Source organism: Nyctibius grandis, chromosome 26 (assembly GCF_013368605.1).
Source record: "Nyctibius grandis isolate bNycGra1 chromosome 26, bNycGra1.pri, whole genome shotgun sequence".
NCBI lineage: Eukaryota > Metazoa > Chordata > Aves > Nyctibiiformes > Nyctibiidae > Nyctibius > Nyctibius grandis.
The window spans coordinates 1,712,027-1,730,467 of NC_090683.1; the positions used below are offsets into that span (position 1 = coordinate 1,712,027).

The 18,441-nt window shown below is 43.9% G+C and overlaps 1 protein-coding gene across 1 annotated transcript; it reads right to left on the bottom strand.

Annotated features, from left to right (window-relative positions):
- Positions 1-8,553: 8,553 nt before the first annotated feature.
- WNT9B (Wnt family member 9B) lies at positions 8,554-16,857 on the bottom strand. The gene is made up of 3 exons (XM_068418855.1): positions 16,602-16,857; positions 9,934-10,199; positions 8,554-9,030 (listed from the first exon to the last, which is right to left on the bottom strand). Exons 1-3 carry the CDS (start codon positions 16,675-16,677, stop codon positions 8,554-8,556), a joined length of 819 nt encoding a protein of 272 aa, XP_068274956.1. The 5' UTR covers positions 16,678-16,857.
- Positions 16,858-18,441: the final 1,584 nt, after the last annotated feature.

The window sequence follows — 18,441 nt, forward strand, 5'->3', positions numbered from 1 at the left end:
CACTGCCAAGGGAGGACTGCGTATCTCACCATGTTTTTCCACCCAGTTCTCTAACAATGCTCCTTTTCTTCTAGGAACGTTTCCTCTCACAGCAAGATTTGAGGTTTCCATTTAGTCCCTGGCCCAGACCTAAATGCCCTGCTGACTTTTGGTACCATGAAACAGCTGACAGGCAAAAGTAGCCTATAAGGATATGCTTAAGGCAACATACTGGGACAGATTCAGCCTGCAAATGACTCAAAATAGCATACAGACAATGCCTGCCTCTCCTCAGCATCTCTTGAGGGCTGATTTCTTATTGTCTCTGTGCTTGCTGCCCAGCATCCAGAAGAGCATGGTAGCCACTGCTGCTTCATAAGGCAGCAGAGCCAAGCTGGGCAGGAACTCTTAATGCACCCTGCCACAGTCTGCTCAAAATATCTCTGGAGTCAGCACTTTTCATCCACTGAGGGAGTTAAGTAGATACCACTGTCTCACTGGGGCAGGGGAAGCATTAACTAGGGACAACTGGGGGTGCAAAACAAGCCCCAAGAAAGGCTAAAACTGGCATGTCCCCAAAAAGCCACATGATGCTCATCAATGAAGAAGCTAAAGAGGCTGATACATGAGAGCTGTGTGGCTCTCCTCAAACTTCCAGGGATGGTGGTTACACCACTTCAGTAGTGCTGTTTTGGGGAGAGGAGGGGCATTCCTGGGGACACCAGGCTGACTCAAGCCCTGAGCCATACTGGTGCCTATGACAGACAGACATTCCCAGCATGAGGCCAGTGCTAGATCTTCTTCCCCTTGCCTCATCCAATCCCCAAGAAAATGCCACTGACCTTGTGAAGCCTGTCCATAAAACTGCTTGGTTTATCTTTCCTGGGAAGCAGATTTTGCATGGACTGCACTACTCCGGTTGACAAGCTAGGCAGACCTTAGGAGATAACAGGGACTTCCAGAAGAGTAGGTTAGGACAGAGGGCTGGGAGAGGACCCATGAGTGTCTTGAATTATTTATCCTTCTCAGTGCACTGGTATGCTTTACCCATGAGAATCCAACTATTCTGAGTGGTATTTCTGGCTCACTTTCAGCTCAGTGTGTGCCAAGGAGCTGGACAGCTCTGGGTGGACCTTTGGTGCTGGGAAACACCGTGCTCACTTCTAACAGGCCAGAACTGAAACTCAGAAGTTATGTGCAAGAGCAGAGGAGTCATCTGGTGGGGGAGAAAGAGGGAGGGGGCAACAAGATCCCAACCAGAAAGCAAACCACAGTGTGAAGTGGCTCTGTTGTGGTCCACGATTGGCAGCTCTGGGCCATGCTGGGCCTGGGCAGTTGCACACATTGGCTATGGACTGTGCTGAGCTTTGGACACAGCAGTTAACCACATTTCCTGTAGTGCTTAGCTTGGCACGTGCATCAGACACAGCCTGTGGCCATGGCCCTTTGGCCTTGTGTGGTCACTGTTGAGCACCACAATGTGACGAGGTGCCACCATGTGGTGGTGGCCTGGTGCCAGACCAAGGTCTGGGGGAGCTATTTGGGTTCACCTGGTAAACCCTCTCTCAGCCATTGCTCAGGGCTATTAGAGCCAGCAGCTCCCGTGGGCCCAAGCTGAAGGGCAAGAAGAGCCACTAGTCTGGTGTCATTACTGAAGCACAAGGCCAGCTCCATCATTCCTCCCTGCAAGAAGAATAATCTGGTGTTCCTCTACATGTCCACAGGCTTCCCTCAGACAACCGCCCTCGTCTCCCCAGGGAGAGTCCGAGGAGCACAGCGCACCTTTGAGTCATGTCTTTGAGGCCGAGCAACTTTTGCACCAGTTGCATCAGCCCAGTTGCCAAGTTCCACAAATAGTCGCATCCAAACAGATGACACAGAGGCACCAGCAGCAGAACAGAGCAACCAGGTACACAAGCATCCAGGTTGTTTTGCTGCTACAGGAAATAGGCCTCTGACATGTTCTTGATGGGATTTAGCTCACTAGTGTCACATCTCCTTAACACAAACATACCTGAGCTCAGCCAACCTGGGCAACCCTTACTGTTGGGGGGGGGGGCAGAAATGGACATTCCTAGTTATCTTCTGAAGAGGGTGCCAGTAAAGGAGAACTAAAGGGATAACATCAATGTGCCAATGGAGGAATGGAGTTATTCAAAGCTATTTTGTGGTGATGTTCCCTGAAAGCAGAAATGTACATTCTTAGAAAACAACTGGTGTTTATTGACTGACAAGAACACCAGCAGTGCAGACACTAGTGCAATACTGGACAACACAGCCAGCTACACAAATATGTGTGTTATAATCAAAGGGTTTATATAAAAACTAGGACAAGGTACAAGCAGGACTGTAATGCAACTTAAAACCCATAGCACCATTTTCTTTCTAGAGGATACATAAGAAATATAAATAACATCCATACTTCTTGTCACAAAAGTTGTACATCTTGAGGTAGACAAATGTTTTGTTTCCCTTAAAGCACAGCCTTTTTTTTCTTCAAGTGACATACTACATTGTCACAAATAGGCCTTCCAGTCTTACACAAGGTGTCTGAGGGTGCAGAAGTGGCTATTGCATGAATGGGGTTTGTGACTCTGTGCATTAGTCTTTCTTGGCTTACATGGCCCTATTTATTGATCTAATAAAGCACCCCTGACCCCAGCATTGCACTGCCCTTCCATCACAGCAACAGTGCTACATGGATTCCTGGCTCAGCCTCAAGGAACTACTGGTGTTTAATCATTTTACAGGGCAGCCTCCAGATATGTGATTTCTTCTCAAGCAGGTTCAGCTCTTCACTTGGGGATGGTGCGGTCCATCCGCACCAGAACTTTATAGACTTCAGTAAAACTTTTCTGATGGATTGTTATTTCCCTCTTGTGATAAGCATGTTGGATCCACTACTACCAAACCCAGCACCACAATACACCAGGAGAGGCAATAATAACTGGACTAGGAAGTACACACAGGGACAGGGAGTAACCTGTGTCTGCAGAGTAGCCTCTGTGTGGGTAGTGAGGATCCCAGCCAGCTAGGAGTATTAGAGCTATCACTGTTCTCAGGTTACTTGGATCTTAGGTACAGAGGAAAAGATTCATCCTGAATCAAAAAGCTATACAGGAAAGCATGTACAGCTCAGATAGTCATGTTGAGGTACATTTGCACTTGGGAAAGAATTTTTTTATAGCCAGGGCATAAACTTTCACTTTTGCTGCTGAAAAGATTTCCATGTAAAGACTTAAGTGCATTCTCCTTACATCTCCAGCCTGTCATTCCAGTAACTTCTTTGCACATGCAACCAAAGAGGTGGCACATCCACTGGATTTGTAGTACATCTTAAGGTGTGCAGCATAATTAAAAAGCTCACACACAGATCAAATGGAGGCCCAGCTCTTCACATCCCATATCTCCAGGAGGTGGCAGAAGAGCTTTGCTCAAGATGGTGTTTGGTCTTGATTCTTGAAGACAATAAAATTCAAGCCTAAGAATGCCGAATGTCAAACAGACCCAAGTTTTGCTTCCTGGTCACACAAAGATGCCCATTGCTGTTAGTTGAAGTAAATCACATTTCTGAATATCAACCCAATTTACCTCAAGTTTGGGTGATAAAACAGCCCTGGATAACTGAATAAAAAAAAAAAAAAAAAAGGAAAAACAAGCTATCATCTGCCTCAAGCAAACTTTTTCACTCCCTTATCCATAGCACCATTTCTAAAAGGCTTAGTATTGAAGGATACCAAAGAGTGGTATCAACATTGCCTCAAACTCAAAATATACTCAGGTCTTTTCCCCAGACCTCATATAGGGCATTTAAAATTATTTATTTCCCGTCAGTTTTCATTGTTTGGTTTCCAGACTGAGAGAAGCTGTCTGTTCTGATTGGCAGGGGTTGAACGGAAAGCTTTTCAACTGTGACAGGGAGGGTCTGAAACAGACTTTGAGTTAAGCTTGCAGAGCAAAGCCAGAGAAGATCAGAATTCCTTGTCTAGACTTGGTTTAACAGCTAACAACCAAAATTTACTTCAGCCAAATGCCACACTTCCATATTCCACGGAGCCCAAACTTACTCCAAGGATACCAGAGAATGAACATCTCTTCCTCAGATCTTCTCCATATTCACCATTTCTCAAGCAGCTCTGAGCAATTCAGAGCAAGGAGCTGCAGATGCAAAAGTCCCCTTTGGTACATGAAAAAAACAATATTTAATTTTCCCCAGAAATATCTTTTTGCCCAGTTCTTATTCAACAATTCCTGTGTGGTGCCAGGGCTTCCAGGCACAACCTCACCTTTCAATTACTTTGTTTACATTATTCTTTGACTTTAATAAAGTTCTTGTGAGATCCCCATGGGACTGTGCTAACCCAACACTCAAGACAAAGGACAGCTCCACTCATAGTTACTGGCAGCAAGACTGGACAAAAACATGGTATGGCATAGATGCTGCCAGTTTCAACAGATCACAGCTCAAATGGTAACAGAGATCACTGCTAAAAACCTCGATTTCTAGAGTTAATCCCTGCACATTTCACAGCTGCCAGTGTTTTCTGTGGCAAGGGACTTGGTGACACCACTCAAAAGCATGAATGTCCATACAACACAGGCTACGCACACGAAAAACAAGATCTTTTTAAAGTGCTGCAAAGCAGTATCTAATTCTGCCTTCAATGCGTTGTCTTTGCTTGAAAGAGTGCCAAAGGACCAATTCAGTCCAAAATATCCACACTGAAGGGTCTTGATCTAGTTGCCTAAATAAAGGTGTCTAGTCCCCTTGCCACAAACCTGTCCTTCGGTTCCCACTGACATCAGTGTTTCAGCTGCAAAGGACACAAATAACCAAAGTTGCAAGTTCTACCAGTCTGACCATATTCCTCTCTGCCTAAATAATCATCTTACCATCCTTCTGGTCTTGTTGTTGAGTATATTGTGCAAAGTTCATAACATGCCTCTGAAATGCATTCGCCTACTGCTCAAAGCATCGCAACATTTGAAGCCAGATAAAGGATATTATTAAAATAACACTTTTTGCTATGTGGAAGCCAGGTTTGCCTTTGGGATGGGGGAACTAGTCTACAGATTTTAAATGCTCTGCTCTTGACAGAAAAATGAAAGGTGTTGTTAGTAACATGTATTTCCTTCAACACTCATTGCAGAGCAGGACCTGGTCGTTGGAGAAGACTAAAAGACTTACCTACATATCTGTTCCTTGTGTATTTCTCCTCTGTTTTTTACAGTAATAGCACAGAAGAGTGAGTCTGAGCAAGACAAAAAGGTTCACTTTGAAATGAGTGCAATCTGCAGATATGTGGAGAATACCCCAAGGGCCCTACAAAGACCAGCCAGGGCCAGGGAGGCTCCTGTTTAGCCTTTAGCCTAACAGCCACCTCAGCCAAGCTCCACTCTCTACTGTTACTGGAGTCACTGGGGAGGAGAGAAAACAGATTTTCAGTTACGTGTGAGACGGATGGTAGATCCTCTCCAACAGGTCTAGGTTGGGTTTGGTTGAGAGGAGTACATCAGAGCTTCATAGAACTGCTCCCAGTGTGCAGCCTGGAAGTTCCTACTGCAAGAGTCAAACACAATGCTGCTCAGCAGGGTCACTTGGAGTTTAGTGAACACAAAGCCCTCAAGAGAAGACCTAACACTCAAAGTGATATAAACAGCCTGCTCTTTTAAGAAACGAGAGAGCAGATTCATAACCCCTCACTGGGATCCAGCTGTAAGCAGGTGACGTTGACCCAGATAACATTACTAGGAGGTTAGAGAAGTGTTTTTTCTTCCTCAAACAACTTCATGGCTAAGCTGGAGACTGAACTTACTAAGCCATTGAAAACCAGTTTTATCCCAAGTTCTTGCCTGCAGTGACCTTAGGCAAGTCCTGTTGCCTGATCTGCACAATGTGCAAATTCCAGCCTGCAGTGATGTTTCTGCTGGAACCCCCTTAGTTCACTTTGTCAACATTAGCCCAAAGAGGAAATAAAAATAAACAAGACCGTCAAGACCACTTTCCACCACCTAGGAGCATCCTAGCTGCTCTCAAATTATGCAGTCTGGGTGTGGAGAATGGATTGTGCAAGCCCAGGAATTACTGGCCAGTGGACAACTGAGAAGTGCATTTTTGACAAAAGCAAGAGGACAGAGTGGTGTGTCTTCCACTTGCTCCCCAAAGCTGTGCTTCCCCCCTCCTCCCACTGAATGCCAGTCCCTGTTTAAATGAGAATGTTCCATGCAATGGCATGGGATCCTCCAATAACTCTCCTGTGATGTGGTACTCCCTTCCTCTCCAATGCTGGACAAGCCAGGATGTCAGTGTGGCAGGTGCCTTGGGATCAATAGTGTAGAGCAGAGCTAGTTCCTTTGTTGCTTCACCTATGATGCCTGTTCCTAATAATTTTAACTCATTGGGATGTTTTTTTCATTGAGTGTTCAACATTGAGACTCGTGGGAAGATTTCAACTCCAAAAAGATTAAAGGCAACATGCAAATAATGGTCTGCTCAATATTAATATCTTGGGTATTCAGGAGGTAAAAAAAAATGCGGCCAATTAACCCAATTTGCAGTATTATGTCTGTCATAAGCACTTCAATTCAGTTCAAGTCAACTTGAGCCAGAAAAAGGATAAAAAGGAATAAGCCCCTTAAAAGACCTGTAGCTAGCCAAAGGGAAGGTGTTAGTGGCCTCTAAACAGCCAGTTAATGGCTAGATCTGTTCTGAGACACTTCTCTTCCATCCTTTTATAAGGCAGAAATCAAAAATAGTTGTAAAAAGCAAAGGGCAACAAGGTGAAGATACAGAGAGTGTGAGTACACACTCATCACTGCAAAGTAATTATTCAAAGCATGTGTAAATGAATGGATGAGCTGCTTGACTTCAGCACATCCACACTCAGGAGCTGGAGCACACAGGTGAGATCTCACCACTTGTTAGGAGAACTCAATCACATTGAAATCTTGCCCAATTCAGCCTATGGCTCAGTCCATCTAAACAACCCAAACCAGCATCTTCATCCATTACATTGCCAATGAATTTTGATCTGAGCTTAAGGATTTAAATATTCTTTTCAGCACCAGCCCATCTCCACACCGGCATCCTGCTTGCTGGTTTATAGCCATTACCAAGACTGAGTAAATACAGCAGCTTTGTTATCTCAGGGACTCTCTGGAGCCGCTCACAGTACAAATGCTCTAACTGCTGCTGCAGGATTAACCAGAAAGAGCCCTGGAGCAGGCAAATACACTGCCAAGCACTGTAATACAGCTCAACACCCAGACAGGTTGTGCTACAACCCTCTATGTGTATCTGGTAGCCAGGTCAGGGACTGCCTCACTGCCATTCCCAAGACTGCTCTTGAAGACACAACCAGAGAAACAAACCAGGCTGTTTCTGTTGTGTTTAACTTAAAGTTAACTTGAAAAACATAACTCAAAGTCAGGGGATCACAACTCTCTAACAGGCTGTGCTGTTTCCCCCAGGTCACCTTCTCTCATGCCAGATGCCTGCACTGTCTAGATATATCAGTGCAGAGATTGTCACTCATGACTTGCAAATTTTTAAGATGCCCCAGTTCCTGTGGGTCCTAATTCCCTTTCAGCAATTTTACCTGTCGTTAGCACAGGGCAGAACTGTGGGATGTGATGCACCTCGGGCACCAGGGCAAAGAGTGATACACATTAAGACAAAAAGGCGACTGATAGGTTGATTGGGTCAAGGGGGAAGAGAGATGCATAATTGGCACCATCACCCTGGATCTACCACCATAAAATAATCCCCTGCGAGGCAGCATGCTGCAGAGGGGTAACTTCACAGACCTCAGCTGAGTTCCTGTGATACACGCACTGTAACAGAGGCAATTCCATGTCTCCTGTGTACAGCAAGGTTAAAACGCAGTTAAAATTCACTTGGAGTCTCACGTCCAAACTACAGACCTGGGAGATGATGGACATGAGCTCCATTTGTTTGTAAACTGGTACTTATGAGGCACAATTCTTGCATCAAGATGAGACTACTCGACAGTGTGTCTTTCAGTTCAAAGCAGAAAGGATTCAACCAGCTCCCAGAGAACAGCACTGAAAATCCCTTGCTGCCAGAGTCATTTTGCCTTGGTGCAGGAACACGGCTGTCCCTGTGACATCAAGATCCAGTCTCTGCTTAGTTGCCTCCCTGGTCCTTTAATTCTCTTCCCTCCAGGAACCAGGGTGAAAGCCCTAGAATTTCAATGTCACCACCCCAATGCATTTACATAAGTGCAAGAGAGGGATGGAGGAGGGGTATATTCCTGCAGACGAGAGTACAAGTTCTAGCTCAAGAGAGATATTTTTGACTGCTTCAGTGTTTCTGCTGTCCCCACATTACCCCCACTCTCTCACCCTCCTTCCTGATCTGATACCTGACAAAACCTCTGGTTTTCACCCCTCATACAGAGGCTCTCCCCAGATCGGAGGATCTCAACATTGAGATAATAGGAGCACTGGACATTTTTGGTGCTTGCCTTTGCCCTCACCCCACAGCAGAGAATCATGTCTCTCCCTACTGCTTTCTTGTACTCAAAGACTTGTCTTGACCCTCTAGCACTGACGTTACTGCTTGCAGCTGTAGACCACCTCTTCCTGCATGCACTGTTGGCACTCAACGTAGCAGCACCACTGCACTTGACAGTGGCAAGAGAAGGTAACAAGCCGGCTCTGGGTATTATAGCCTCGTCCACAGCACATGCTGTCACAGTTGCCTTCCCGAGAGCAGGTCCTCCCAGCAGTTCCCAGGGAGTATTTGCTGGGACGACAGAAACTGGGGGAGTCTTCCATATACACCAGGTCAGTAGAGCGGGGTGAAGCGGGATGCTTATGGGAATGGCTGTGTCTCTGTGGGCCAGCCAGCTCCGAGTGTCCCACAGCATCATTGGTGGTGCTGAAGACCTTGACAGCATCATCGTAGCGCAGCTTCAGCAGTCGTCCGATCTCATGGAAAGGCGAAAGCTGCTTCCAGCATGTCCGGACAGCACATGAGCCGGAGACACCATGGCACTTGCATGTGGTTTTGAGACCGTTTTTCACAGCCTGATGGAGAAGAGAAGTGGTAGTCATTATCTGCCAGGACCAGGAGCCTGATTCTGAGTAGAGGTAACACCTCAAATATTGCAGACAGCCTGGAAGTACTTAATTTTTATTGATATTATTCCTATTTTATGGAGGAAAAAACAAGGAAAAAAAAAAAAAAAAAAAACACCACCCCAAAACAGAAGAATGGCTACAGAGTTGACTGGTGAGCCAGAGAGTAGAAAGTCTGAATGAGGACAAGTGGTTGAATACTGAATAAATTCTTCCTAAGCCTATATGGAACAGCAGGAGTAGTCAACCATGAAACACTAGCACACTGGATTTCCTTTGGTATATTCAAATCAAGACAGTGGTCTAATCAAACAAGTAATTGGACTCAGTAAATGGAAAACAGTGAATTAAGTCAGTAGCCTGTAGCATACAGGCTTCATCTAATGGTCTCCTTGACCCAAACTTATGACTAGTTCCATAGCAAATCACCAGCAGACTCATAATTGATCTCAAGAGTGTCAAACCTTGATCTACTTCCCATGTCACATCAGCTTTGAAGCTCCAGTTGTTCTCAAAACTCCCTGTGGCCATGGCATAACCCATGAAGTAATTCAGCCAGTGAGTTTTACAGCTGTTACCGTGCTGCACATTGCTGTCACTCAGCCTCTGATACCACTAGAGGATACAGGATGCTACTCTGCCACTCCAAACATGCAGCTGCTCACACCAGAGTTCAGGAGGTTTTCCAGGGAGCTCTCAATACCATAAAGTCCACAACACACAGGTAAACAGGTCTGGTTTGTGAGTAGGGGCAGTGAATACCCCTCTCTCAAACAGCTTCGGCTGAGGATGGGTTAGAAGACTTGCACTGAGTCCTAACTTCTTTCTAGGCCTGCTGCTGCAGCTCCTCACCTTGATACCAACATTGGTGTTGTGGATGTCCACCTTGGCCCGTAGATCTTTGCCAATCCTCTTCTGGCCCAAGAATTTTTTCAGGAACTTGGTGCTGTACTTGAGGTTGTCTCCACAAACGCCCCATTGCCAGGCCTTGCGGTTCTCCAGGTCTGGGGAGTCATCGCAAGTGCAGCGCTCCATGCGCCCAGCACTACATGCTCTGGCCAAGGAGTGGGTGAGAGCTGCAGAGGACACTGCATAGAGGAAGGCAGTTTCCTTAAAACCTGCACAGGAGAAGGATTAGGAGAGGGTAGGAGCGAGAAAGGCAAAATAAGGTGTTCATCTACCTCACTGGCTCTCCTGACTGTGAACTAAAACCAAGCACAAAACTTAGAAATACAAAGAGACAAAACTCCTCCATTACCTGCACACCATTCCTAGCAAAGAATCTCAGTATCAGGTTTGAAGTAACTGGTGTAGTAACGCCCCAGTCTCACCTGGTGGCTGTGACTGATTCAATATGAAGACAGGAGACCACTCATGAATCAAGAAATGGGTGGCAAAAGCCAAACAGTCCTGGGAAAATATTCAACTGCAAAAAGCAGCTGTCATGATACCCCATTTGTCCTTGTCCTCACCACAGAGCTGATAGGTGTGAGTAGAGACCATCACTGAAATCACATTGTGGCTTAAAATCAGGAAATATTTAGTAGATACTGAAAAAATATTTTAAAATCTGACCCATTATTTTAAAAATGTTTTTAATTGGGACTGTGTTGGCACAGTATAGTAGTATTTCATATGAAAAGATCACATGCAGTTTGATTGGGAAAGGTTCCATGTCAAAGGACATCTTGAGCAAGTAGGACAGACTCTCCCACACATGAGTGGATTTTCTGACTTCCCTGTGAATTATCTACTCCCAGTGACTGTGGTGATGCTTTCTGAAGTTATTTTCCTTCCTAAAGCAGGCTTCCCAGCTTGGCTACGTTTGCCCTGAGGTGTGTGATTATGACACACCATGACATTTTAACCAGGAAAGAAAGTACAGTGCCTGAATAGAAATTCAGTCTGAAGACATGGGATCAGATTGGAATGGGTATGTTGATATGGCACCCATGAGCTCCACAGAAGTTCCAGAAAACACTGACTGACACAAACCTGACCTAAAGCTAAAAATATTTTGGTTTGATTACTTACCTCCTCTCCTACTTAATCCAGGGGGAAATCTTAATATTTCCTCCAGAGTTTATTTGCAGAAAACAAAATTATTAATGGGAAATTGCTTAACAAGTCCACAATTTAGGAACTAGGGCAAGGAAGAGAAAGACAGGTGACTGATCAATAGCTAAGACTGCAGGAATGGATAAGATTGGCCAAAATAGAAAAATTTTGTTTTATGAAAAATAGAGCACTTTTACATTGCATGGAAGAAAACACATTGAAGCAAACAAATATTCCACATTGAAAAAATCCAAATTTCCTTCCATATCAGAAGGAAAAAAAATCTGTTTCTCCAAAAAATGGAAGAGAGAGAGAGAGAGACATGCACAGAGACCTGATCTAGTCTTGCAGTTAGCCCTACTATGAGCAGAGCTTGGAAGGGACCTCTAGAATTCATCCAGTCCAACCTCAAATCCTTCCATCACTCTGTTCCTTCGAAGAATTCCTATCCAGCTGTAATAATAGATCAGACCACTGACTGCTGAGATCTGGGTAAGGTCACCATAAATCTGACCAGAGAATAGGACAAAGAGTTCTTCTGATAGCTATCAGTGAAAAGAATGAAAAATTGACTAATCGTGAACATAATGGAGAGGCTGCATTAGCAACTTCAAGACAGACTTCATAGGAGGTTGATGGAATTCCAAAGTTTTAGATGAAAGATCTAGCAACGGTATAAATGTGGATGAGAGAGTCAAAAAAATGTGGAGGAGGTCAAGGAGATCAATCAACAAACTGCTTCCTACCTCACCATTTTAGCTGTTGTATCACTGGAACAAGTAATTAGCAACTAAGCTCTGTGGTTGATGATGCTCTATAACATCTCTGAGGGTACTGGAAGAATAATGAAAAAATGTTACCAAATCCATCAGAAGTTTTGGAAAGGCTGATATGGGACACAGTCAATACAGATTATGGACAACAACAGGATGCTCACACATTTTCAAACAGTGGCTAACCCAAAAGAAGGAGCTAAGAGAGGATAAGATATACTTGAGACCCTAAAGCTGTAAAATAATTCCAGAAGCTAATCTCCAAATGCTTACCCAATATCCCGATAGGATATTGTCCCAATAACCTATCTGACGTACTGATACCAGAAGAGAGGAGAGCATTTTAGAAACACTTTCCCATACCATATAAAGCTAGCAGTACCAGTCATCTTCACATACCCTGCTAAATCTGACTTTGTGGAATACCACACTGCTTCTGCTATTTCTGACCAGTGATGGTTTGGTTTCTTCTGTGGCACTCCATGTAAGTGCTGGCCAGATTTCAACCCACTTGAAATCAGAGACCATTGCTTGTGGTCAGGCCACTGCAGACAGCAGTAGCTGAAGATAATGAGCATACTTTCAAATCAAGTCCTTCTCCTCCCTCCTCCTTTTATGGCAAAGGTTCAGTGTCACCAGGCTGCCAAACGTTTGTCTTAAAAGTCTAAGATGATTCCTTCTACTTTGTCATAAGGGACTGATCACCGTTTGTTTCATTCACAAATCACATGAGTAAAGGAAAACCTAAATGGTCCTTAAGCCCTTCTGGAATAACAATGAGCAACAGAGCAGCTGTTGAAGCTGGATTTTCAGTAGGACATAGCACAAAACAGCAGCAATCATCTCCAACAGTCATGATTTGAGATCTAAATAGAGGTTTCTCCATGTGTCCTGGGCATCTATCTTCCCACTGTGCCAATGGAGTGCTTGTCACCACAGCTAGTGGAGCCTGGAGCCAATGCCCAGGCTGTCAGGGTCTGGTTTAGGGATGAGTCACTCTGCTGACCCCATTGACTGGGTTGCTGGTGACTATAATGAAATCTTAAATGCTCAGTGCAAGGGGGAACATCTAAATGCAGATGTCTTTGCTGGGCAGATTGATTGCAAACATCCAGCACAGAATTGAATTTCAAGATGCCAAAGCAAGCCAGCTTCCCCTGGTAGGACCTAGCACATGTCCAAGTCTTCCCCTGAGCTCTCTGGAATTATTTCTCTAGCTCAGCAGCCTATAAATACAGAAAAATGTTTGCTGCAGTGGCAAGACACTGTTCTGTGGTGTAGTGCACTCTAGACCACACAGAAAACTAGAATAGGAGGAGTTTAGCCATACGGTGATTCTGCCAAAGGAAAGATGCTCAAGGTCAAAGATTTTTCAATGCTACAATAAAGATAGTGTGAGCATTTCAGAGCAAGTGGAAGAGACGTCTCTTTGGGAAAAAATACTCAAACCAAAAAAAAACCCACCAAACAAAAGAAACAAAACAAACAAAAAAAACAAAACAAAACAAAACAACAAAAAAAAAACCCAACCAACAAAAAAAAAAGGAGACCAGAAAGCTATAGAATTGTGGAAAGATTTAGAATGGAAGGACTTCCCAAGGTCTTTAGTACAACCTCCTGATCAAAGCAGGGCCAACTCCAATGCCAAATAAAGTTGCTCAGGGCTTTGTCCAACTGAGTTCTTAAAATCTCCAACGGTGGAAATTCTGTGTCTCTGAGCCATCACTCCAGTTCTGTATCATTCCTAGATTCCTCATGACATCAACGAAACCATTGCTTGAAGGTCAAAGAATCTGACCAACATGAAGCAAAGAAATGGATTGATGAAGGGAAGGGTAATAGAGTGCTCATTTCTCAAGAAGGATTTTTCTGAGTGACTGGATCTGCGCTGTCTTTGCTATAGGTATTTATTTTCCCCAAATCACCATGTTGCTTGAGATGAAACACTGCTTACCTGACCTCCAGCAGCAATTGACTTCCTCTATGGCACACCTTGGAAACCAAAAGATCATCATTGCTTTACTAACTTTTTATAAAGACAAAAACTGCCATCGTCCAACAAGATGGCTTGAAATGTGTGTCCAGAATAATTGTAAATCTACATCTTTTCATGGATTTTTAAAGAAGTGGAGAAGGAATGCAGAAGAATTTTGCATGGATGAGTGAAGAGTAATAGCCACCATAAGTGACTGCACTAGTCCTAGAAGGATTGTAGGTTATGCAAAAGGAGTTTCCTAGTTGTATCCAAAGAAGTGTCAATGTAAAGCAACAGATGGTGCAGACTGTGAAAATAAATCTGGCATTTCAAAAAGCCCTTGGCATTTTTTTTTTTACTTACTAAAAGTATGTAAATACAGGAAAAACTATGGTGGCATCTGTAGAAGCAGGAAAAGCATAGATGATCCCAACCAGTCAGTTGTCACTGCAAATCAAGTATGGCTTTTCACCTATTATAAAAATGACCCAGCTCACTGGGACATGATCTTTTTTCCCCTTTTGCACTCATAAGACCATTAAAGATAGTTTAAAAGTGTGTGTTTTTCTTTACGGTTTCTCTAGGACCGTGGCAATGTCAAATGATTTAATCATTTCTAAAACTCTTCATCACTACTTGGGTAAAAAGAGCATAGTCCCTTGTCTGACCAACCATTTCCAAGGCAGCAGCAAAACAGCAGTAGGAATATATGAGAAACAGATCAAAAGTGGCAGCTGAAATTGTTCATGTTCTTTGTGAACGAAACTAACCTATTTGAGAGTTAAAGGAAAATGACAACTAATAATTGCTTCCAGCCAACTGTCCTCTCATATAGGAGATGTACATAGCATACTTTTCTGTATTAAATCATCATTTGATCCTTAAGATTGTGTAATAAAAGTTTTCAAACACTTATCCTCATCTGCCAAAACAGGTTTTAAATTACAGGTGATATTTTATTTTGTCAGTCAGGAGTCCATGGAAATGTTGAGGCATGCCACCACAAGATAATTAAATGTTTTCCAGCTATTTGAAGATGAGGGTTATTCAATTGTCATTTTCAAGTTCTTTGAGGTTGATGAAGGTACAGATGTCAGAAAGTCATTCAAAATGATCACAAACAGCTTCTTCCACAGTGTGCTAAAAAATTCACAATAGAGCCTTGCAATGAAGTAAATCTGATCTTGTATGTGCTGATTCACTAAAATATTAACTTAATATTTACTATAATAAAATTTGATAATTTTAAATGGAAATGTTAAAAAGTTCCAAACCCAAAGCTAATTAAAATTAACATTTTAATTTCATCAAAGTCAATATTGGCTTATTCAGCCCATTTTTTTTAAGACAGTAACTGACTAAACATTATCAAAGGACTGAAACTCAATAATACTGAAAACTAAAACTTAGTAAATGCCACTAATCATTATTGAAGCACTGAAACTCAGTAATAAGCAGGTCAGGCATTGTTTGGATGAAGATAGGTTCAGCAAAGTGTATGTGCATGCTCTGGGAACTTTTAGTAAGAAATAGTTTCAGAGTCTATCTTTATTCTGTTTCTCTCAAAATCTTATAGTTTAAAGGATTTATTATGCTCCCTCCTCCCTCAAATACAGAACTTACAGAACATTTTCTTCCTCTAAAGCCTTCTGTGAAACAGAAGCCAGTGGCTCTTCTGTCCACTCTGAACTTCTGCAGAAACTCCAAATATATGTGAGAATCTTAGGAAATATTTGTAAACATGCACTGAAATGCCTTAATGATGATAAATAGCTTTTTCTAACAGCAAATTAGGATTAAATTCTGTGTCTGAGAACAACAGAGATTTACATACAAAAATATCCAAAGAGCTAAAAGGAGTTTTTTCTTAAAATGTCCCTTGTCATAAAGCACTAGTTGTTATTTTTCACAGCATCATCCCTGATTGCCAGCCAGGGAAGATGGTCAGCCTAGGAAACTCTGGTCTTGGACAAAAATCCACAAGCCAAGGGTGTGAACTTCCTTCTACTTTTCAATCCATGACAAACGGTGCAGGAAAGATGAGGATAAGGCACATTTTGTGGCAAAAGGGCACAAATTGCACAGCTCCCACTCCTAGGCAAAATCACAGAATCATAGAATGGTTTGGGTTGGAAGGGACCTTAAAGACCATCTAGTGCCAACCCCCTGCCATGGGCAGGGACACCTTCCACCAGACCAGGTTGCTCCAAGCCCCATCCAACCTGGCCTTCAACACTGCCAGGGAGGGGGCAGCCACAGCTTCTCTGGGCAACCTGGGCCAGGCTCTCACCACCCTCACAGCAAAGAATTTCTGCCTAAGATCTAATCTAAATCTCCCCTTTTTCAGTGTAAAACTGTTCCCCCTCATCCTGTCACTCCATGCCCTTGTCAAAAGTCCCTCTCCAGCTTTCCTGTAGCCCCTTCAGGTACTGGGAGGTGCTAGAAGGTCTCCCCGGAGCCTTCTCTTCTCCAGGCTGAACAGCCCCAACTCTCTCAGCCTGTGTCCATAGCAGAGGGGCTCCTGCCCTCTGACCATCTTCGTGGCCTCCTCTGGACTTGCTCCAACAGCTCCGTGTCCCTCTTATGTTGGGCAATAGATCATCTCTGCACTCCCTGGTTACTGCCCCATGTCCTTTGCTTAATTTGAGATGCATATTCCCAGGGCTGCAGCACCAAGTGAGATTTTATACTGTAAACAAAAGACTACCTTGTACCTCGCTTCAGCAGGCTGGTCCGTCCTTCCAGGCTGCAGTTCCAGCGCTCACTGCGAAACTGGTACTGGCACTCCATGATCCCGAGACGGATGGCATCCCGCAAGGTCTCTGCCAAGCCAGGCTCCCTCCGGCAAAGCCTCTTCTGCTTGCGGGACAGCTTCAGCAAGTCACACTGCTTCACGTGGACCTTCCCCTGGGCAGAGTTTGTGGAGGGTCCCAGGGATGGGAAGTGGGTCAGAGCTTCTTTCCCGGTCAAGCTGAAAGGAAGCAGAAAAAGCAGTGAGTTATGGAAGATGGCAGTCATGGAAGAGAAAAGGTGATCAGAGGGAAGGATAGTCATAAAGCTGCTGGTCAGGGTACTTTACCAGCTCGGAAGATTAATCAGTACAGATTGATTAGATCTAGTATCCCATCTCCAACACACACCCAGGCAAAGTAGCAGACTAACGCTGTGGGGAGAAAGAAGAAATGCATGTGTGTTGTCACCTCGGGTGGGAAGTTTTCTTGACTCCGTGAAGAGGATGCGTTTACACCCCTCCACTTTTGTGTCCTTCACAGTACATTCACCATCACATACAGAGATTTGTTTTACTCAATGGTGCTGCAGGTCAGGGTACATCATAGCTCTGTGCTAACTCCATAAAGCATTAACCATGGTTTTGTGCGCACTGGTGCCATACCACTAGATATAGCTAGGAAAGATCAATATGGAGACATTATCAATGACCACCTTTCTAGTGCAAGCATGACTTTTGCTGGAAAACATTTTCTTGCTGAAAAAATAAAGGAAAAGTCAACTAAAAATGTATTGCTAAATGCGATGTGTTTATATGTGATTCAGCTGAAAAATGTCACGAATTTTTGAGACAAATGGTTTCACTTTTCATGGCAAGACAATATTTTTCTCGCAAAATTTATCTCCCTTAATGTCTTTAGGATGCTTGAGAACACACAGAAATTATTTTAGATTGATGCAAGATTTGAGGTCTGCAAACAAGCTGGGAAGAATCATGCATTTGCACAACACTGATCAGGAGTGCCACTCCTGATTACCAAACATCTAAGAATCACAGAGTGCGTCAACCCCGCCACCCCAAAAAATACCAAAACCAGAGAGATAAATGGAAACCTCCTAAACCTTTACATTTGGACACATCTGAGCCCCACCATTAACATTTGCAGACTACGCCTCCCCTCCCCCAAACCCTGTTGTTTTCTTTGCAAGTCCACAGGTAGTTCAACATGGACAAACAGAAGAGCCAGTTGGTTCTTGTTCCTCTCCCCCAGTCAGGCAAACTGGGCTATGCTGCTCCACGAAGTGAGTGTGGGAGTCAGACAAGCAAAGCTGGATAGGGAGGGATGCAATCAGGAGCAATCGCTTAAGCACGTCTACAAAGACTATCTGGCTGCTGGCACCCCCACCAGCAGTGCAGAGACTCTCCATCATCTTCCGTGCACAGCTCAGCGCTTGAGCAAACTGAGCCAGATGGAGATGGACACCAGTTGGTAGGTTGGTACAAAGCCAAACAAGCAATTCCTCCTCACAGCAGCGTAGGATGTGAGGTTCTTCACCTCTGCACCATTATCAGGTTCCTTGTAAAACCATGGCTCTTTCACAGCTAAATTATCTGACCAGGGCTGACTGGTCATGTTTCCAGGTGTATGTTTCTGCACAGCAAATGCCAGTCTGTGCTGGCAGAGAGAGAAGAGGAAATCCTGTGCCAGTGAACATGACAAGTGTCCATGTTGTCTACCACACTCCAGCTCACAAGTCATGAATTTTAACCCATGGAGGTGACTAAAATGAAAATTTACCTGGCTCCACAAAAGACAGACATTT